At 46.9% G+C, this 22919-nt stretch overlaps 1 protein-coding gene across 1 annotated transcript in view; it reads left to right on the top strand.

Moving 5' to 3' along the window:
* Nucleotides 1-14551: 14551 nt before the first annotated feature.
* Nucleotides 14552-22919, top strand: part of ABI3BP (ABI family member 3 binding protein) — a 286567-nt gene continuing 278199 nt past the window's right edge. The window contains exon 1 of the mRNA XM_034767801.1: nt 14552-14794. Within this exon, the coding sequence (XP_034623692.1) occupies nt 14650-14794 (145 nt within the window). The 5' untranslated portion in view covers nt 14552-14649. The remainder of the gene's footprint in view (nt 14795-22919) is intronic.

Here is a 22919-nt window from a genome sequence, read left to right as displayed (position 1 = left end):
CATTTGTGTGTGTGTGTGTGTGTGTGTGTGTGTGTGTGTGAATGACTCACTACTGGTGGAGAGTACTAGAATGAGCTCTTCTCTTCCCTTCTTCAGGTGCAACACTTGGCAGCAACAGTAAAAGCTTCTGTCATGCTGCTGCACCAAAATGTGTTTAATTTGACCTGGAGGGAACCACCTCATATGCTGAAAGATTGTAAGATTTTAAGTTATAAACTGTTTGGAGCATAGACCATTATTTAGTATGTTAGAATAGCATCTAGTATAATTGGGTCCAATCTCACTGGAGCCTTTAGGCAATACTAGAATACAAATGTTTAATAATAATACGATAATTCAAAGGCAACATTTTGGGGTAATGGTTTTTGATTTGGATGTCTGTCCCATTTGGATGCTCCCCATTCTTGGTCAGAAATGGCCTCGAATTCTTAACCCTCAGGCCACAGTGCAAGGCTCATCTATCAACTATTTGGGGTTGGTGTACGGGAGAAAAGGAGTATTGATTGGCTTTTGTTTTAATCTTTGGCTAATTATTTTATGGGTTCAGGGATTGGAGCAGTGCCAGTTCATTTTTTTTCTGTGATTACATTTTTAATGTATCAGAGGGGTAGCCGTGTTAGTCTGAATCTGTAAAAAGCAACAGAGGGTCCTGTGGCACCTTTGAGACTAACAGAAGTACTGGGAGCATAAGCTTTCGTGGGTAAGAACCTTACTTCTTCAGATGCAAGTAATGGAAATCTCCAGAGGCAGGTATATATCAGTGTGGAGATAACGAGGTTAGTTCAATCAGGGAGGGTGAGGTGCTCTGCTAGCAGTTGAGGTGTGAACACCAAGGGAGGAGAAACTGTTTCTGTAGTTGGATAGCCATTCACAGAATGTTTAATCCTGATCTGATGGTATCAAATTTGCAAATGAACTGGAGCTCAGCAGTTTCTCTTTGAAGTCTGGTCCTGAAGTTTTTTTGCTGTAAGATGGCTACCTTAACATCTGCTATTGTGTGACCAGGGAGGTTGAAGTGTTCTCCTACAGGTTTTTGTATATTGCCATTCCTGATATCTGACTTGTGTCCATTTATCCTCTTGCGTAGTGACTGTCCAGTTTGGCCAATGTACATAGCAGAGGGGCATTGCTGGCATATGATGGCATATATAACATTTTTAATGTAGGCACCTAAAGCTTCAGGCAAATCTTTGTTTTATAAATGGAAATACATATTTCTATATATTTATTAGCAATAGATTTTAGTGACTAGCTGCTATGAATGTTAGATTCTCTTTAAGGTAGACTACATAGAAAAAACATCTTGGGTAAACATGGAAAACCTACTTTTATAAACAGTATCCTAGGCAGAAAATAAACACTTAATAATATTATCCCTTAATATTCATTATGGACATTTAAGGGCTTTCCTCCACAATTAACAGCTCTCAGGGCACTGTATAATTATTCTGGACTGCACAGTGGGCTATGTTGTTACACTGCCAACTACCCTAGTTAACTTGTCCAATTGTTATAAATGTGTAAACCCCCCAAAATAGCCAGTTATGATTATTTATAGTGGCTGGTTGTGCTACCAAGCTTGTGGCATTCACATCTTATCTACATTTTGTTTTCCAGTCTGTTAGTTCCTCTGCAGCTAGCCGGAACTCTTTTGGAAGGTGATTCTGCTGAATGACTGAAGTTTGCTGCTTCTTCACCTTTTCTGTTGATGCTGCAAAACATGATTTTTTTTTTTTATGATGATAGATTGAGTAAGAGCTGGCAGCTTCATTTGTTTTGAAAGCTAGAAAAACCCTTTTGGACCATAGAGACTGAATACTATTTGGGAACCAAACTGATTCTGTGTCAGTTTGTTGGCTGGTTTCTCTGCAAGGCCTTCTTGAGAATCTCTTTAGCCCTCATTCTATGTTTCTCCTCATCTTCCCCCTTCCATTCACATGACAGAAACTACCTTCAGTTTCTTTGCTGTCACGTTGCTTCAACGTTTGCATCCAGATACAGCTCCCAAAGGGCTATCCAAAAATTGTACACCCTGACTCATGTGAAACTGAGATGAATCTCTTCTGATCAAAAGATTTTAAAACTGTTTTTCTGGGAAATTTGTGCCTTACACTGCTGTTTCCAGTCAAAAGCAGCTAACATCTGTGGAGAGAGCATAACCGAAGCCTGAGGAATTTCCATGTCATGTTTCATTTGTCAATTATTTTGCGGAAAAAATATTAGGTGCATTTTTAAGTTTCTGCAAATATTGGCTGTGGAATATCAGCAGCTACCCTCTCCCCTTCTCCCTTTCTGTCAGACACTTACTTTTTTTTCTCTGATTTTTGGAACATGTGCTATGGGGAAGCGGCTGCTTCCCCTGCACCCCGCTAGCTACGCTACTGGCTCCGACCACAGCACCGATTGCTGTGCAGCTGCTCCTTGCCCCACAGGACCCCAGAGGGGCCGAGGGCAGGGAACAGTCCCAATACCGACCACCATCTCATCTTCCTCATCACCAGATTAGGTGGTGGTGGGTTCCTCAATAGCTCTGACCTTCGAGGACACTAGGGCCCTTCAGCAGCTGCTGAAACGGGTCGCCCAAAACTGAGGAGGTGGTGGAGGAGGCCAACCCAATGGTTGACATCCCCTCCCCCCGGGCCGTCCCGTATCACGCTGCTGCTGATTAAAACTATCAGCGATGCCACTAAGACTGTGGCAGACCCCGTCCTCATTGCCTCCGACGACTAAAAGGCACCATCGAAGGTACCTTGTGCCCTCTCGAGGATATGAGCGTTTGTATACTCACCCCCCACCAGACTCCCTGGTAGTGGATACAGCTAACCAGCACAAGCGCCAGGGCTACCAGGGGCCCTCTCCCAAGAACCACGAGGCCAAAAAAAATGGACCTCTTTGGGAGGTCACAGAGTTCCTGCCTACAGATTGATTTCCCACGCGCTCCTGCAGGTGACCTTGGATGCAACAGACGCGGCCTCTCGCACCATGGCTTCAGGGGTGGCCATGAGAAGGAGTTCCTGGCTGCAAGTCTCGGGCCTACCTTACGAGGTGCAGCAGACAATTCAGGATCTCCCCTTCGAAGGTCAGTCTCTGTTTTTGGAAAAGACTGAGTCCCATCTGCATAGCCTCAAAATCTCTCGGCCCACCCTGAAGTCTTTGGGCCGCCACATGCCTGTGATTCAGAGGAGGCACTTCAGATCTCCCCCACCGCTGAGGAATTATCAGCAACAGGTTAGACAGAAAGGATCGCACAGTAGGAACAGGAACTCAAGAAAGAGACCTGAGTCCTCCTCTAGCCAGGGGTCTGGCCAGTCTAAACCTTCCTCAGGCCAAAGGCAGGTCTTTTGTAGTGCTCGGGGGCGATGCACCAGTTCAGAGACTGGATCCTCCCTGCCTTACCTTTTTGTCCTGTCTATCCTCTTTCTTCCCTGTGTGGGCCCGTATTACATCGGACTGTTGGGTTCTCCACATGGTAGAAAGTAGATATTCACTCCAATTCTCGGCCCTTCCACCCTCCTTCCCCATCCCTCTTCAGGGACCCTTCTCACAAGCAACTCCTTATCCGGGAGGTGCACTTGCTCCTCTCGCTAGGGGCAATGGAGAGGTTCCTCAGGAGCAGAATTCCCGGATTCCCAGAAATCCTCAGGATTCTATTCCCTAATACCGAAAGCCAAAGGGGGGCTAAGGCCCATTCTAGACCTGTGAGAACTCAACAAGTTCATGAAGAAACTCAAGTTCCGCATGGTCTCATTGGCATCCATCATCCCTTCCTTGGATCCAGGGGACTGGTATGCTGCCTCGACTTGAAGGACGCATACTTTCATATAGCAATCACTCCGTCCCACAGAAAAAACTCAGGTTTGTGGTGAACAACCACTACTTCCGGTTCACAGTCCTCCCGTTTGGTCTGTCAGTGGTGCCCCATGTATTCACCAAATGCATGGCAATCTTGGCCACGTTTCTGCGCAGGTGCCAGGCACAGGTGTTCTCGTACCTTGATGACTGGCTGATCAAGGGCCGCTCCAGGCCTCTAGGGGAGGCACAAGTCGAAATCATCATAGCACCATTCAATGAGCTGGGCCTTCTCCTAACCAGGGGGAAGTCAACTCTATCCCCCATTCAGCAGATAGAGTTCATAGTGGCAGTTCTGGACTCAACCCAGGCCAGGGCGTACCTGCTGGAAACAAGGTTCCAGGCCATGGGCGACATTATTCGGAGTCTCAGGCAGTTTCCCACAACAACAGCCTGAAATTGCCTAAGACTCCCCAGACACATGACCACATGCACCTTTGGTGCAACACTGGCTGCTCCAGTCGTGGCTAGCCTTGGTGTATTGGCCGGTTCAAGACATTTTGGACAGGGTTGCGACTCTGCCTCACCTGGTCCTTGACTCCCTTCTGTGGTGGCTCGACCCACAAGTGGCATGTGCAGGGGTCCCTTTCGCCAGCCCCCGGCCAACTCTCTCGTCGGTGATGGACGCATCAGACTTGGGCTGGAGAGCACATTTAGGAGACCTCAGGACACAAGACCTCTGGTTGCAGGCAGAGCTGGCTCTCCACATCAATGTCAGAGAACCGAGAGAGGTGCATCTGGCATGCCAGGCTTTCCAAGCCCACCTAACGGAGTTGTGTATCAATTATGACAGACAACACCATGGCGATGTTTTATATCAACAAACGGGGGGTGCACGCTCCTCTCCCCTGTGCCAGGAAGCCCTCATGCTGTGGGACTTCTGTGTATAGCATTCGATACGTCTGCAAGCTTAATACCTCCCTGGAGTGCAGAACAAGTTGGCGGACTACCTCAGCAGGTCATTCCATGGCCACAAGTGGTCTCTGTGCCCAGATGTCGTGAACTCTATCTTCCATCAGTGGGGTTTTCCCCAGATGGACCTGTTCGCCACGTGACACAACAGGAAGTACCAGCAGTTTTGCTCCTTCCACAACCACAGTCCGGGCTCCTTAGCGGACACGTTCCTCTTCCCGTGGGGAGACCGTCTCCTTTACACGTTCCTGCCCTTCCCGCTCGTTCACAAAGTACTCGTCAAAATACAGAGGGAACAAGCTTCAGTGATACTTGTAGCTCCAGCCTGGCCCCACCAACACTGGTACACATCGCTCCTGGAAATGTCTGTGGAAGCCCCACTCACCTTGCCACTCTTCCTGGACTTAATAACTCAGGACCACGGAGCCTTCAGCACCCAAACCTTGAGTTGTTGCACCTCACGGCTTGGAAGCTCCATGGCTGAACCCAATAGAGTTTGCCTGCTCGAACAGGGTTAGACATGTCTTCCTTGGCAGTAGGAAATCCTCCAGCAGGGCTACGTACCTTGCCAAGTGAAAGAGATTTTTAATCTGGGTGATGCAGCATCATTCATCTCTGACGCTCGCCGCTATCCCACTTATATTGGATTACCTCCATCTCAAGCAGCAAGATCTGCCCATGTCACCAAAGGGTTCACCTGGCCTCCATTTCAGCGTTCCTTCCAGGTACAGACGAACGGTTGGTCTTCGCCAATCCTGTAGTCAGTCATTTTCTGAAAGGTGTCGACAGGCTATATCCACAGGTCAGGCAATCCATCCCAGTTTGGGACCTCAACCTGGTCCTTTCCAAACTGATGGGTCCACCCTTTGAACCACCGGCGACGTGCTCCTTGCTCGCTCTCTCTGTCTCTCTCTCTCAGACAAGGCGGCGTTTCTGGTAGCGATAACCTCAGCCAGGAGGGTGTCTGAGCTCCAGGCCTTAACATCAGAGCCTCCTTACGCTGTGTTCTATAAGGACAATGTGTCGCTCAGGCCTCGCCTGGCTTTCCTCCTGAAGGTTGTCTCCCAGTTTCACATTAACCAGGACATCTTCCTCCTGGGGTTCTATCCTAAGCCGCACTCGAGCTTCTCTCATTGGAGGTCTGCAGAGCCCTAGCCTTCTATATCGAGAGAACGAAGTTGTTCTGAAAGTCTGTCCAGTTATTCGTGGCTGTGGCGGAGAGAATGATGTGTCTTCCCGTTTCTTCTCATATGTGAGGGTAATTGAAATCACCCATGAGAACCAGGGCCTGTGATCTGGAAACTTCTGTTTGTTGTCTGAAGAAAGCCTCATCTTCCTCATCCTGGAAGGATGGTGGTCTATAGCAGATGCCCAGCGTGACATCACCCTTGTTGCTTTCGTCTCTAAACTTAACCCAAAGACACTCAACTGGCTTTTCTCCAGTTTCATACTGGAGCTCTGGGTAATCATACTGCTTTCTTACATACAGTGCAACTCTTCCACCTTTTTTCCCCTGCCTGTCCTTCCTGAACAGTTTATTCCCATCCATGACAGTACTCCAGTCATGTGAGTTACCCCACCAAGTCTCTGTTATTCCAATCACATCATAGTTCCTTGACTGTGCCAGGACTTCCAATTCTTCCTATTTGTTTCCCAGGCTTCTTGTGTTCATGTACAGGCACCTCAGATAACTAGCCGATTGCTCTACTTTCTCAGTATGAATCCACATTTCAATAATGGATCCACATTTCAACCACTGCAAAATTAGAGGAATTTTAATCCAGGATCTTGACTTAATATACAGAGAACCTCAGATCCAGATCTGGGTTTAGATTCTGATCCTTTCCATATAAAAATTCAAGGGTGTTTGTTAGTTTGGTACCATCGCAAGTAGTGATGTGCAAATGAGCAAATCAGGCATTTTGCTGTGCTTCAGCAGTTCTATATTCAGCAATGTTCCAATTAGCTTTAAAACTGAAGTAGAGTTCTTCTTCGAGTGATTGCTCATGTGTATTCCACAGTAGGTGTGCGTGCTCGCCACGTGCACTGCTGCCAGAAGTTTTTCCCTTAGCAGTACCCGTAGTTGGGGAGCCCCGCTGTGACCCCTGGAGTGGCGCCTCTATATTGCGCTATAAGGGGTGTTGTGCACTCCCCCCACCCTCAGTTCCTTCTTGCCGCCAATGAAGGTAGTCGGAACTTTGTGCTCCAGCTTTGCTATAGCGCCTCTAGCCTTAATGGTACAATTCTCGACCGTAGATAGTTTCTCTAGTTAGCGGCCTGGCTTGGGGCATGCTCCATGCCCCAGGCTTCAAGTCATGCGACTCTATGCCCAAAAGCAATCCACACTCTGTGTCTTCACTGTCTGGGCGAGACTCACGTAAGTGAGCGGTGCGAAATCTGCAAATCGTTCAAGCCTCGGACGAAGCGTGAATGAGAGATCCGTCTCCGGGCTCTACTCATGGAGTTGGCATTGGCTCCGGCACCGGCATGCCGACCTGACCCGGTGCCGGGCATCGCGTTCTCGGTGCGGAGCGAGGGCCCATCTACCAGTCTGCACCGCTCCCCCACTAAGAAGCAAGGGAAGACCCAGCGGCGCCGAGACAAGGATAGGGATGTGGCCAGACCCGAGTTGGGCAGCCCACGACCCCCATCGGGACCTAGACCTCCAACTCGTGCTGAGCTGAGTAGTCTGGTCCAGTCCGCGCATGCCTCTCCTCCGGTAAGGATACTGTCGATGCCAGAGGCAGCACAGGCAGCGTGTGACATCCTTGTCCTTCCGGTGCCAGGCGCGCCACCCGAGTCGAGCCCCCGGTCCTGAGGGAAACTGCCACTGGGCACTCACCAACCATCTCCAGCCAGATCCGAGGCGGAGATGCCTGCCCATTCTGAGGGGCCTTCCCGTAGCCCGTGACAGACCTCTACTCCGTCGGCCGGATTGCCTGAGAGCGAGTCTCCGGAGGCCTCTATTGCCCAGAGGGGCCGCAGGCACCATGATAGAAGGCGTTGACGCTCCTCTTCCAGCCGGAGTGATAGGAGTAGTTCTCGACGCCGTTGGCACCGCCGCTCATAGTCGAGTGTCCACCGAGACAGACAGCATACTCGGCGTGCATCCCGACCGTCACCGAGATGTCATACCCACAGTCACTGGAGGGATTCCAGAGACAGTACCTCTGACGTATATATGTCGTCGTCAAGGTCCAAATCCCGAGGTCGGCACCGACATGGCCGGAACAGGTCCAGCAGCTCATACGGCACCGTGTGGTCATCGGTGACCTCAACCTTGACTCCCAGCCATCCCTCCCCGTGCCGCATTGCCCCTCAAGAGCAAGCGGCTCTGCTAGAACCCCATAAGGGTCAGTGGCCAGGGGTACCCTTGCAAGGACGGTGGTGCCAATGGGCACCGTGGCCCCAAGCACCCGCACCAGCAAGATCCCATTCCGTGGCAGGGGCATCCCAGGTCCACTCGGCATCCCCGTCTCAGCACCGAGATCAGTCCTCGGGCACCAAACCACCGGCACCGCACCTGGGCCCGGACGCGGGATTTGAGCCGATGTTACCGCACGATGCCCTGGAGGCAGCATCGGTTGCCTTGTCGGCACCGGATAAGTCTATAGCGGCACCGTCCCCTGTGTCTCAGGAGGACTTTAAAGCTCATCAAGAGCTTCTTAGACAGGTGGCCTTGAATCTCCAGCTCCAGGCTTAGGAGATGGAGGAGCCATCGGACGCTTTGTTTAATGTCTTGTCCTCCTCAACACTGGGCAATGTGGCCTTGCCTCTTCGCCAGGGGGTAGCCAATATTTCTGCCGGACTTTGGCAGACCCCAGCTTCCCTGGGGTCCATTTCTAAGAAGGCAGAGCGGAAGTACTTTGTGCCAGCAAAGGGGCACGAGTACTTGTACACTTGCCCAACCCCAAACTTGCTGGTGGGGGAATCCGTTAACCACCGTGAGAGACATGGCCAACTCGCACCCACCCCCAAGGATAAAGACACCAGGAGACTAGACGCTTTTGGGGAAAAGGTTTATTCATCGGCGAGCTTCCAGCTCAGGGTGGTGAACCACCAAGCACTGCTGAGCCAGTATGATTTTAACTTGTGGGGGTCTAGCCTCTTCTCCAAGACAAGGACAAGAGGGAATTTAAAGCTCTGGTTGACGAAGGTGCGGTGGCGGCTAAATCAACTCTTCAAGCGCTTTTGGATGCGGCAGACACAGCGGCCCGTTTGATGGCCTCGGCTATTTCCATGTGAAGGGCGTCATGGCTCTTGCTGTCCGGGCTGTCTGCGGAATCCCAGTCCCTCATGCGGGACCTGCCCTTCGACGGAAAAGCCCTGTTTGCGGACCAAACAGACACTCGTCTGCATAGGATAAAAGACTTCCTCACCACCCTGCAGACCCTAGGCCTGTATGTCCCGCCACCCAAGGACAAACCCAGGCCTCAGATCTTGGCTCCCCCAGTTAGGGGCAGATATGAGCCCCCGCCTAAGAGGCCGAGGGAGCAGAGGCATAGATCCCAGCGCCAGTCCTGTTCGGCCCCGCGACCTGGCCCCTCGAAGGGCAAGAGGCAGGGGAAGAGGCGTTTTTGATTCTTTGCGGGGCGGGGGGCCACCGGGCCTGTTGCCTGGAAAGCCTCCCAGTTAATAAAGTTGGTGTTTGGCAGCCGTTTACCTGCCTTCCGAGTGCAATGGTCCCGTATAACGTTGGACCAGTGGGTCCTCAGTACCATCTCCAAGGGGTACATGTTGCAATTCGCCTTGCCCCCTCCCCACCATCCTCCGTCCCGGGAGGTCCCCGGAGACCCAGAGCATGCCCTCCTTCTACACTAGGAAGTGGCGCGCCTCCTCACCCAGGGTGTAATGGAGAGGGTACCTCGGGAATTCCAGGGCAAGGGGTTTTACTCCCAGTATTTCCTGATCCCGAAGGCGAAAGGCGGGCTCAAGCCCATCCTCGACCTGCGGTATCTCAACCAGTTTCTGGTCCGTTGCAAGTTCCGTATGGTGTCCCTGTCCTCTATTATTCCGTCCCTAGACCCGGGGGATTTGTTCGCGGCCCTGGATCTCCAGGATGCCTACTTTCACATCCATATTTTCGAGGGTCACAGGCGCTTCCTCCATTTCCTGGTGGGGCAGGACCACTGCCAGTTTACGGTCCTTTCCTTTGGCCTCTCTACGGCCCCCAGGGTTTTTATAAAATGCATGTCGGTGGTGGCAGCCCACCTCAGGCAGAACGGGCTGCAAATCTTTCCCTATCTGGACGACTGGTTGCTCAAGGGCAAGTCTCAATCCCAGGTACAGGCCCAGGTGGAATTCCTCCTGGCCACTTGCAACAGTCTAGGCCTAGTGGTAAACAAGGACAAGTCCAAGTCAGTGGTGTGGCATGCCAGGCTCAGGATGCGGCCCCTTCAACTTCGGTTGGCCTCCCAATACTCCCAGGCCAGGGACGGTCGTCACGCTTCCACCCATGGTGGTGGCCGACCTGCAGTGGTGGTCCCTCCCGAGCAATATGTTGCAAGGGATCCCCTTCCGAGAGGCCCCTCCCTCGATACATCTGGTGTCGGACGCCTCGGACCTGGGGTGGGGAGCCCACGTGGGGAGCTTCCAGACCCAGGGCAGATGGTTGTCCTTGGACTTGTCCCTGCACATAAATGTCAGGGAACTCAGGGTGGTACGCCTAGCCTGTATAGCCTTCCACCGGTATCTGCGGGGGAAGATGGTCAGAGTCCTCACGGACAATACGACCGCGATGTATTACATCAACAGGCAAGGGGGCACGAGGTCCTCGGCCTTGTGCCAGGAAGCCCTCGACCTGTGGGAGTTCTGTATAGCCCACAACATCTCCTTGAGGGCCTTTCACCTACCTGCCACGCGTAATACGTGAGCCGATCACCTGAGCAGGGTTTTCTCCCAACAGCACGAGTGGTCACTCCACAGGGAGATTGCCAGGCAGCTCTTCCTACAGTTGGGCATTCCCCAGGTGGATCTCTTCACCACCAACCAGAATCACCTCTGCCCTCAGTTCTGCTCCAGGGCAGGAGGGGGCGAAGGAGCGATATCGGCTGCGTTCCTGGTTCCATGGTCGGGCTGCCTGTTCTAAACCTTCCCGCCCTTCCCCCGATAGGCAAGGTACTACAGAAAGTGAAGACAGACGGGTCAAGGGTTATCCTGATAGCGCCGGATTGGGCCCGTCAACATTGGTACGGGACCCTCCGACAACTTCTAGCGGCCCCTCCGCGCAGACTGCCGCTCCGACCGGATCTCCTCTCCCAGGAGGGAGGATCCCTCCTCCACCCCGACCTGGCCGTGCTTCACTTGACAGCGTGGCTGCTCCATGGTTAGACGAGGAAGAGGGGAGATGCTCTGAGGATGTTAGGCAAGTCCTGCTGGAGAGCAGGAAGCCGTCCACAGGATGAACCTACCTGGCCAAATGGCATCGGTTCTCCATGTGGGTGAGGGAGAAGGGCTCCTCCCCCTCATCCGTGTTGCTCCAGCTCATCCTCGATTATCTACTGTCTCTTAGAACCCAAGGGCTGGCGCCCACCTCGGTCACAGTACACTTAGCAGCAATTTCGGCTTTCCACCCTCCGGTGTCTGGTCAGTCAGTATTTTCCCACCACATGACTTCCCGGTTTTTAAAAGGTCTGGATCGGGCATTCCCTTATGCCAGACCCCTGGTCCCGCTCTGGGACCTGAACCTAGTCCTCTCCTGCCTCACTGGCTCCCCCTTTGAACCCTTGGCCACGTGTTCCTGGTCCCACTTATCGTGGAAAGTGGTGTTCCTGGTGGCTATCACCTCAGCCCGCAGGGTCTCAGAGCTTAGGGACCTAACCTCTGATCCCCCGTATACGGTCTTCCATAGGGACAAGGTACAGCTTCGCCCGCACCCGGCCTTTCTGCCGAAGGTAGTCTCGGCTTTTCACATGGATCAGGGCATCTTCCTACCAGTTCTCTGTCCTAAGCCCCATTCCTCCAATGAGGAATGATGCCTACACATGCTAGATGGGCGTAGAGCGCTGGCTTTTTATTTAGATTGGACCAAGCCATTCCGGAAATCCCCTCAGCTTTTCATTGCATCAGCCGAGCGCATGAGGGGGCAACAGGTTTCCACCCAGTGGATCTCCCGCTGGATCACCTCGTGCATACGCACGTGTTACAACCTGGTAGGGGTCCCCCCACTTCTTATAGTGAAGACTCATTTGATGAGAGCTCAGGCCTCGTCGGCTGCCTATGTGGCTCATGTCCCTATTCATGACATCTGTAGGGCTGCTACATGGTCCTCTGTCCACACTTTTTCATTGCACTATGTGATCGTCTCCCAAACGCGGGATGACGCCGGGTTTAGTAGGGCGGTACTCCGCCATGGTAACCCTTAAACTCCTACCCACCTCCATCAGGTATAGCTTGGAGTCACCTAATGTGGAATACACATGAGCAATCGCTCGAAGAAGAAAGGACAGTTACCTGTTCCCTAACTGGCGTTCTTCGAGATGTGTTGCTCAGGTGTATTCCACATCCCGCCCTCCTTCTCCTCTGTCGGAGTTGTCTGGCAAGAAGGAACTGAGGGTGGAGGGAGCGCGCAGCGCCCCTTTATGGCGCGATATGTTGGCGCCACTCCAGGGGTCGCAGCAGGGCTCTCCCACTACGGGTACTGCTAAGGGAAAAACTTCAGGCACCAGTACACGTGGCGAGCATGCACAACTACTGTGGAATACACCTGAGCAACACATCTTGAAGAACGCTGGTTACGGAACAGTTGAAGAGTATATTCATAAAAATGTTTTAAGGTTCTTCAAGATAGTATAGCATTCTGGCCTGGTGGAGTTGGCTGTGCAGTACAACCCAAATGTAATAGAGATATGGTTTGGAAGCTAAACTTGGGAAAATCCAGGCTTACATAGTGCACAGCAGAGAATAACTCAGTATGTCCAAGAGTATGGCCAAACCCTAGTTTGTTCCCAGATGTCAGAACTGTTCGGAAATCTTCCAGATCTGTGCAGCTCTCTAGAAGTTATTACTTCTGCAAGGGATTAAATATTTCCAACATACTAGAGAAGGGGTAGCAGGTTGTTCATAGTGTGGGAAGATGGACAAAGCTAGTGACTCAGTGGATCAAAATCTTGAAATGGGTTTCACATTGAGTCTTGTAAACTCTCAGATGAGAACTGGAAAATCAAATGCTCATCTAATCATCGTAAGCTAATAAACTTTGTCCAGGTGGCTTTGGCAAAGTTTTTCTTCCTCATATGTTGTGAAGTGTACTCTGCAATGCTTGCCTGCCTGCTTGCCTGTTGCCCTCCTCCCCAGAAGTGGTTGCATTTCATTAGTGTAATAAATTTGTTAGTAAATCATTTTGGAATCTAGAGATGAAAGGCCTGTAAATGTAAGGTTTTGTTATTAATTGCCACAGCTTTAATAAACATTGGATTTTACATCTGAGATCATGATTCAATCTGTTGTTTGTGTAGGCCATGTGAAACTTTAGACCTTCATCCCTCTCTCTAACAGTGAACAGATGGGTATGCAAGTTTTATGTGTTCTGAAGCCCTCACAATTGAGATATTAATATAGTCTACAAATTGCCAGAATATGTGTGCTCATTCCTCTGGTGCTGCTGGCCTGGGGATCGGTGGCAAATACTCAGATTATATGGAGAGTTATCCCTGGAAAAATATTGCTAATCTTGGCAACGATGAATTTTCTTAATTTCAGATGGAAATGTGTCTTGAAGTACATGAATTAGTTGTTTGTTTGTGGAATTAAAGCAGAAAAATGACTTGCACTACTTTTATGCATCTTGTATGAGACAGTTTTTTTTCCTTTTGAAAGTTTAATTACTCTGACCCACAGCCTTAGAGAGAGAGAGAGAGTGTGTGTGTGTGTGTGTGTGAGAGAGAGAGAGAGGGCAAAGCAGAGAAATACCATTCAAAAATGTGGATAGGAGGATATTATATTGTGGAGTTGTATTACTCCCAATTGGTTTCCTTCCACAGCTGCCACTGAGCAGCCACAGTAAGAACCAGCCAATGGAAATTTGACTGGCAGAATGATTCCAGCAGAAATGGAAAGGAGACAGGAGAGCAGAAGATGCTGTTGCTTTCCCACCAAATCTCTATCATCAGCATAGCTGGGAGTGGGTGGGTCCTCCCAAGAGTTTTTGGTTCCCTCTCCACCTCCAACACCTCCCACCAGAAAGAATGGTTCTCTTGATTTCAGTAGAAGTTTTGCCTGAGTAAGAACTAATTAAAAATTTAGTAAAGGCTTCAAAATTTGGCCTAGTTATAAGGATCTAGTAACATTTATTTTCAAAATGAGGTCCAGATCTTTTTGTGCATGTTTCTCCTACTTGTGTACTGCATGAAGACCAACATAAATGCTGACATTGTAAGATAAACATTCTATCAGTTAATTTACATATAAAAAAGTTATACACACATAGGAACTTCCAAAATGTACTACTACATCTGGCCATACTCCAGACTGCATTCCAGGTCCATCCCACTGTAGCAGCCCCCAGCTTTTACGACTGCTACAAGCCCTTGCAAATTCACACTTTGGGCCATATCGGTTTGCTTTGATGGTTTTTTCAAGCTACACGGATACTAAACAGGTTCAAGACAGTCAGGGCTGACTCTGTACACTGTTCACCCTATTTCACAAAGCAGAGTCAGTTTTATATGTTAAACTGGAGGCTGTCATCACTGGCCAGTTTACTAGATAAACCAAGGATTGAACAACCTTGAACACTGAACTATGCACTGTTTTCTAGAGATAAAGCCCTCCAGTTTGTGAGTGAAACACAATGGTAGACAGCATGCAGAAACTTGCTTTATTCCTCGTGGTGCTGTTCCAGTCCCTTGGAAAAATGGAGTCTGTAGACCTGTTAATCTGGCATGATTTATGAATATTAAATTCACTTCAAAAATTATGAGAAGCATTGCCTTTCCCAAATCTACATTTTATCTTTTTACAGTAGACATGACCTTCAAAGAAATCTCACCAAATATTTCAAGATTCTTGGATGAAAGGTGCTTCAAAGTACAAGGTATGTATTATTTATTATTATTTAATTACTAGATGATCTAGATCAGAGGTGGGCAAACTATGGTCCGCGGGACCTTCCTGCCCGGCCCCTGAGCTCCCATCCGGGGAGGCTAGCCCCCAGCCCCTCCCCTGCTGTCCCTCCTCCCCCGCAGATGTGGATAGGAGTCAGGGGACAGGGAGCGGGGTGGGGTGGGGTCATGGGGGGGCAGTTAGGGGCAGGGGTCCCGGGAGGGGGCGGTCAGGGAACAAGGAGCAGGAGGAGTCTGAGGGGGTCAGGGGGTGGAGCGGATAGAGAGCAGGGGCCAGGCTGTTTGTGGAGGCACAGCCTTCCCTACCCGGCCCTCCATACAGTTTTGCAAGCCTGATGTGGCCCTTGGGCCAAAAAGTTTGCCCACCCCGATCTAGATTCACTGTACATCTAATATTAAACAAGATCCCTTTGCTCTGCAGATAACATCACATTTTGCCCTGAGTGTGTAGATTCTGGAGCTTTTGAGCAAAACTATTTGACAATGTCAGTTTTAGTGCAGAGATTGGGGTATTGGGATATTTCATTTTAAAAAGTTACTTTTGCACTTGTGTAATTTTTATGTGATCCCTGTTTTGTTTTGCTTCAGGCAAACTATATATGAACTGTTATTTTAAGCATATGTATAGTGTAACACATTTGTGTTGTCCCTTGAGTAAAGAAAGGATGGTAATGAAAACTGAGAGACATGAACGGTTACAATCAAAAAATATTTTTATTCCATCTGCCACATACTTTGGAGATAGTGTAACTTTTGGGTTTTGGGCAAAAACTTATTCCCATTCAAGTGAAGGGGGCATTTTATATTGTGTTCCAACTGCTTACATTCTGTATTCAATAGTGACTGGTGGCCCTGCTTCAAAATTATTTATAGCATTTTGAACCACATAAAGCCCACTGATCTTGATTCTACCCCAGTGCAGCCCGTTAAGCTGAAAAGTCTGTGAAAGATATTTTATAGGCCAAGGTGACTCATAATGGGAGGATAATGTGCATGAATTATTTCTCTCTTGACCCTGCACACATTCATCATATCTCTGCATCATGGCCAAGGAAATAATTTTCTTTATGGAAGGATGTTAGTTAGGCCAAGAGTCACATCTTCACAGAGAATAAGTACCCTTTATAAAACCAAAAAAAACCTGATTGTCTTTCCCCATCTGACTCTGAGAGCTCCTCACTGCACTTGATAAATGTTAATAATATATTTTATTTTTAGTTTTACTCCAGCCTCTCTCAATGCTGCCCCTGGCTGAGTGTCAGAACCTTTGAGTTGGGGGGAGAGAATGTGTGTGGCTTAACTCTGCACCTGCTATCCCTAGAGTGTGCCAGATTTAGTGCTCACTTACATGTCATGCAGTACCATTGACTTCAATGAGGCATCATGAAATGTGTCAGCTTTGAATTTTACTGTAAGGTTTCTTTATTGAAAGATGCTGAACTGACATCTCTGAAGACTCAGCTTTTCTATTTATCCTGAGAATACATATAGCACAGGCCAGCAGCCATGCAAGTTTCTGTACATTGCCCCATCAACATTCCTCATTTCTGACACAAAGAATCCAATCTATGAAGGAGAGAGGAGTTCAACCTCCATTCCCTTCTTCGGTCCTGTCCTTGATGACTGTATATTGAAACAAAACCATCAACAGTTGCAGTTAGTGGCAGTTGTTTTGGTTTTCATTGTGTTGATGTTTGCCCATTGGAAACGGGACTTCAGATGCTTTCCACATAGGTCACTGAACAGTCATCAGAGGGTAACAATTTTTGGTCACTACCGACTTGAGTTGCAGTCCTACTTGGTGACCTTGAAGTGAACGGCTCCATTCCATTACTAGACTTCTGATCCAACTGGTTTATTGCCCTCCCCATTTGTCTCCCAAACCTTTCCTGAAAGAGCTACACTGTATTGATAAGGGTGGGTAGATGAGGCTCAACAGATATTAAAATATCTATAAAATCCTTGTATACTGTTGCAACATTGAACACCTAAGTGTGGTTTGTGTTTTTGCATTAAGTTAGATGTTATACATCACGTTTTTAATCTGAGAGTGACCAAAATGGACGTTTTGTGAAAAATTAAATTTCTGAGTTGCAGAATGCTCAGAACAAAATGGAAACCAAATGCGTATGTAAAATTTCATTATTTGGTGTATATGTGTCTATATATATATTTGTGCAAAAGCTAGTGAAACAGCTGTCAATGGCATTAACAGTTTTCCTTTCTGCGATTCTAGGAAGTTTAACAGATTTTATCTGGCTAACGGTGCTATATAATCTTGATTATCCACCATCTTTTGGAAGATTGTCTAGGTGACAGAAGAATCCCTAATGAGTAAAAAATATCTTGAGGATGCTCTCTAGTGTGAATCTAGTGTTGAAAGCTAAATTTAGTTAGGGAGAACTTGGCTTTCTGATGGGAATTAGGAAATAATAATCAAAAGTCAAATGACAATAGAGTTACAAAAAAGGCACAGAAAACTTTATTATAGATCACTGTTGATAAAAGAATAAGAAAGTAAAAGTTGTGATATTGAATGAGATGGGTCAGAGGGATTAAGCCATATACAATTTTTTTGGCTAAGAACTATTTGGTACTGCGGTAGAAACCAGTGATTGGGAAGGAGAAGCAAAGGGAGCCATTCCCTGCATAATAAATAGTTCTTATGAATATAATTGAAGGAAAGTTTGACTATATTGCTTTGATGTTGGTTATATGGCATGACATGATGTGTGTGACAGAAAGTTGCACAGAAAGCTATCACTTGGCAAACAAATCAGAATTATCAATCATTAGTGGTCTAATATTGATGTCTCTCCACTGCTGTCTGTTGCTGCTGCAGTAAACTAAAGACAGACATCCCTTTCCCTTTGCAACATAAAACCCCACCATCACTACCTGCTGTGTTGCATCCTATCCCCAAGCATAAAGCAGTTTTGTATCCTGTCTTTGTGTGTGGTAGTAAACTCTAGACTTCATATCTGAAGTTACATCTGTAGCATCCACACTTTCCACCTTGTGTGCCCCGCTCCTACCCATTCCTCAACACAATATAGTCACTCACTGAGCCAAGTTTGCAAGAAGTCAGTAAGCATTTTGATGAAAAGAGTTCTGTAGAGGGTGTATGTTTGGAAGGAGTGCTACAGTGCAGATATTGGGGGAACAGAGCAGGAGTGACTCCTGTCATTCTCCTCCAACTAATTATCTGAAATACCAACAGTCCAGGCTGTAAAGAGGGAGGAAACCAGCCTTCATTCAAGGCTCTGATCTCTCCAATAACAATATTCAGGACTTGCAAGTGCTACACAAGTTCAAGGGGGAAAGATCCCTTACCAGCTTGACCTTTAAGAATTGAATGAAACGCGGTTTGCCTATTACTGCCATGATTCAGCAAGGAGGAGCCTGCAGAGACTGAACCCTCCAATAAATATACAGTGTTTTGGGAACCTCAGAAATCGTCTCTGAACTCACATCAGTGCAATCCCATGCTGCCAGGAATTGGCATGAGCATGCTGCTAATTGGTGCATTTAGAATGAACTAAAGGAAACGTTTCACTCAGCATGTAGTCAGCCTGTGGAATTCACTGCAGCAGGAGGTCATGGAATACAGTACTGGATGCGGATGAATAACTTTATAGCAATAACAGATTGTTAGGTATGTATGCCAAGATAGGGGAAATCATGTCTGAAGTTGCAGAACATAAGATGATGATCACAGAGACCAAGGAGTACATAGGAAACTCTTCCATCTATCTGCCCCACAGCAAAATATTGCCCATGTGTACTATGGATACTACTTAAGCATGGCATGACAGAATTACAAAGGGTATACATAACTCTAAGCCAAAAAAACCCAAACAAACCACATAGTATATCTAAAAAACAAGGCCAAACAAGCATCCTTCAGAAAATGAAAATCCAGCCCACTGAGGCCAATAGAAAGGAGCATAAAGTATGGCAGGTTACATGTAAGATGGAAATTAGGAGTGCTAAGAAGGAATTTGAAGAGCAAATAGCCAAAGATGCAAAAGCAAATAATCCTATCAGGAGCAGGAAGCCTGTGAAAGAATGAATAGGTCTATTGGATACAGTGGAGTCTAGGGAACAATTAAAAAGGGTAAGAACACTTGAAGGTATGTCTACATGGCAGTTAGATGCCCAGGGCTGGCCTGTGCCAGCTGACTTGGGCTCCCCAAGCTTGGGTGAAGGGACTGTTTAATTGTGGTGTAGATGTTTGGGCTCAGGCTGGAGGTCAGGCTTTGGGACCCTGTGAGGGAGTAGGTTCCCCTTGGAATTAATCCAAGAATTCTCAGGGCACTTAAAAATAAAGAATAAAATTTTCAAAAGCACCCGGTCCCATTGACTTTCAGTGTCTCCATTCCTTGGCACAGCATCCTGGAACTTAGGCTTTAAAGTCATTTAGGTGATTTAGAAAATTCTAACCAGACTGGCTAATGTGCTAACAAAAGTATGCACTCTATCATTAAAATCAGATGATAATAAGATTCTAGGTTTGATCCTAGAAACTACAGACCAGAAAATCTATCGTTGCTCTCGGGGGAAAAAAAATGAAATGCTGATAGGTTTTGGATGCCAGCTATAATAATGGGACTTCTTTTCCTCCTTTCCTTTGTTTTGGCCATTCCCCAATTATACTTCCCTTCGAGTATGCCATCTCATCTGTATTTTTCACTCTTATCCATTCTTTTTTTGTTCATTTTCTCCATTTCATTCTGTTTCTGACTCCCACCACTGACCTTGAGGGTCTGAAATTCAGCTTGGGAGCAAGACAATGAAATTGCCGTCATCCACCATTTGCATGACACAGTAGGCACATCCTACCCTACGTATGTCCAAAGAGATGATTATCATACTACATTGTTAAAAGCAGACCCTTGCATCCTCCATAGTATAACAGGGCAGATATACACACTTAGAAATAAGTGGAAGGGGGGGAAGATGAGAATAAGAAAACGCTCACAGAAGGAGTGAATTAAGCTTTTTTTTTTTTTTTTTTTTTTTTGTTAAAGTATTACAGCTGAGTCAATGTTTTTTGGCATCTCTCTTTTCCTCAAGGCTTTCAGAAGATCCTGTGACAGATTTACAAGAAAGATAAGGAGTCCAATAACTGAGTCACCCACCAGAGAACGATGATTATAATTAACATTTATGTAGTGCATTTTATCTCAAAAGTTCCCAAGGCTCTGAACAAACAATAGACACAGCACCACTAAAGTGCAGCCATCTCTGGGGGGACACAGTGGAAGCCAACCAATGTACAGCATTCTTAACAACAGTGAGGGGAAGAAAAATTGAGGCAAAGAAACTAAAAGAAACCCCTACTCTTAGAAAGTGTCAGGAGATTGTCAACATTCACACACAGAAGACTGGATCTCAGTTTTTATGCATCCATTCACAATCCCCCTTCCTGCCTCAAGCAGTATGGAACATATAGAACTATTCCCTTTATCTACCTGAGAACAACAAAGAGCTGAGTCAGCTCCGAGAATTTGATTTGCTGGAATATTGAGGGCTGATGGATGAATTAGTTTAGATAATATGAGAACAAACTTGAACTTTAGCCCACATCTCAACAAGAATCTTTGTTTATATTTGAAAAAGTTTAATTCCTCTTCAGCATCCCCATTTTCACAGCACTAACTGGTTTGAAAAATGTCAGAATGAGAGAGAAAATGAGTCTATACTAGAGATACTTTGATCTGCACCGAAACTAGGCACTACTGAGGTAAGCAGGTGAACTTTTAAGTACTTAACTATTGTTCAGGCAACATGGTCTAGGGTCTAGGACAGATGAGGGAGTCAGGAGATCTTCATTTGATTCACTGCATGACTTTGACCTGTCTCTGACTTGCCTCATCTGAAATACTTATCCCACCTTTGTAATGCACTTTCTAGACCTTCATTTAATGGCATCAGAGTGCAAAACTATTACCTAAAGCTTCCAAGGTTGACTTGCTTCTGCTTACAGTAGTAAGAGTTTACCAGTGGATAACATGAAGTTTGTGGAGATGAGGGAAAATCTAAGGCACTTTGGTTTGGATAATGTTCCACATGAATGGTTGAAAAGTCCAGTTCTTCTATTTCATAGAATCATAGAATATTAGGGTTGGAAGGGACCTCAGGAGGTCATCTAGTCCAACCCCCTGCTCAAAGAAGGACCTAATCCCCAACTAAATCAAGCCTGACTGTAAAAACCTCTAAGGAAGGAGATTCCACCACCTCCCTAGGTAACCCATTCCAGTGCTTCACCACCCTCCTAGTGAAAAAGTTTTTCCTAATATCCAACCTAAACCTCCCCCGCTGCAACTTGAGACCATTACTCCTTGTTCTGTCAAATTTCTGTGAATTGAACCATATGCTGATCCTGATGAAGTACATAACCATATAGGATACATATTGTTTGCAGAATATAGAGCTGCATGTTTAACTTCCCATCACTGCTGTAAGCAATGGCCAGTCACTAGCATAAGGATTTGTGTGAAAGGGAAAGGCAGAGGTTTTTTCTGGTGACAGAAATGTTTCCAGGAAAAGCAGTTCTTCTGGGAAAGGAAGGCACAATATCATAGAGAGTATGGACGGCACAGACACAAAGGACCATACCTGAGGAGCTGAAGTACATCCAGAGAGAACCCTAAGTAGGTTCTTTTTACCTTCTTGTGATCCACCTTTTAACTTGCACCTACTTACCAGACTGTAACTGCCTGTATTATGAGCACCTGCTACAGAAGACAAGGAGGAAATGAAACAGGAGCCAGCCTTGGAGTCCTAGAATAACCAGAGTGGCTAGCTGCAGGAATGATCAAAGGGAGAAGGAACTGGGTAGCCTGGCAGTATGGCCAAGAAGAAGTCCAGATAGCTGAGCAGCAAGTACAGCAGAGAAGGAAACTGAATGACAGAGACGTGCAGGTATTGAGGAATAGGGGAAGGGAAATGGGCGGCAGAGAAGCATGTGAGGAACGCAAGATTATATGAAGAGCAAAAGTATAATTATTTCTTCTGAGAGAGGAGAAAACACTGTTGCATTAGATAACTAAAGTACATAGTTATCTAATATTGATGTTCCTTATAATAAATCGCTATAGTTGGCCAGAAGGGTGTCATGAGATTGTGAAAGGGAAGGCAGACTGTCTGCAAGGCAAGTTGATGCTGTCTATTCCTGCTTCTGCAGCATTATAGAGAGAGCACATTGCATAATCTAATTATAGTAATATCTTCTGTAGCTTCCCTTAAGATACTGACCCATCATCTGACAGGTCTTTGGTGCTTTATTTGGAATAGTTTAAATTAGAATGTGTTTCACAGAGGATTTTCCCACGTATATATTTAGATTTAAAAAAAAAAGTAAAAGGCAAGATATTGCTGTGCATCCAGCTCTGTTTTCTCCCCTTATTGTACATCACTGCAACTAAAAATCTGGATTGGAATGTCAGCATTTCTCCACTATAAACAATACCATTTCCCCCCTTTCATTTTTAACCCGTTAAAACAACGTTTACATACTTTATTCCAGAAATCAGATGAGCAGCTACATCGAAAGGTGATATCAGTGCCGTTCCTTTGCCACTCCTTTTACCAACAGATGATGTCAGTGCATTGAGAAATTCTCAGTCCCAGTCTCTGAGGCCTACCTGTATCACCTTTGTGTGTCATCCAAGTTTCATCTGCTGCAGGAATCTGTTTTTAATTTTCATACTTCTTATGAGAGATGCTCAAACTTTCAGGATCTGAATTTTCCCAAAGTGCAGGGGATGAGGATGTTTGGATCAAGGTATTTTGGTTTGGATCCATCTGTAATATTAACTTACAGTTTACTACTTTATCTGAATTGTAGCATGATGGGACTGAGGAAAGATTTCCTCATGTCAGGATACAAACAAAAAGGGCCTGACCAGGCTTTAAAGTAAACATCTAGATCAGGAAATCATTTATGGGATGCTTAAGTAGACTCCAGGGAGGGTTTAATAATTTTAATTTCCTTTCATTTGACCTTAGGGCATTTTTCATGAGCTTCCTCATTTTTGAAATCCCCCTTTGAAATTCCCCCTCACCTCTGCCCCCCTCTCCAATTTATTAATT

Source organism: Trachemys scripta, chromosome 1, assembly GCF_013100865.1.
Source record: "Trachemys scripta elegans isolate TJP31775 chromosome 1, CAS_Tse_1.0, whole genome shotgun sequence".
Lineage (NCBI taxonomy): Eukaryota > Metazoa > Chordata > Testudines > Emydidae > Trachemys > Trachemys scripta.
The sequence above is the reverse complement of the archived record's forward strand: the minus strand, read 5'-3'. Positions and strand labels throughout refer to the sequence as shown.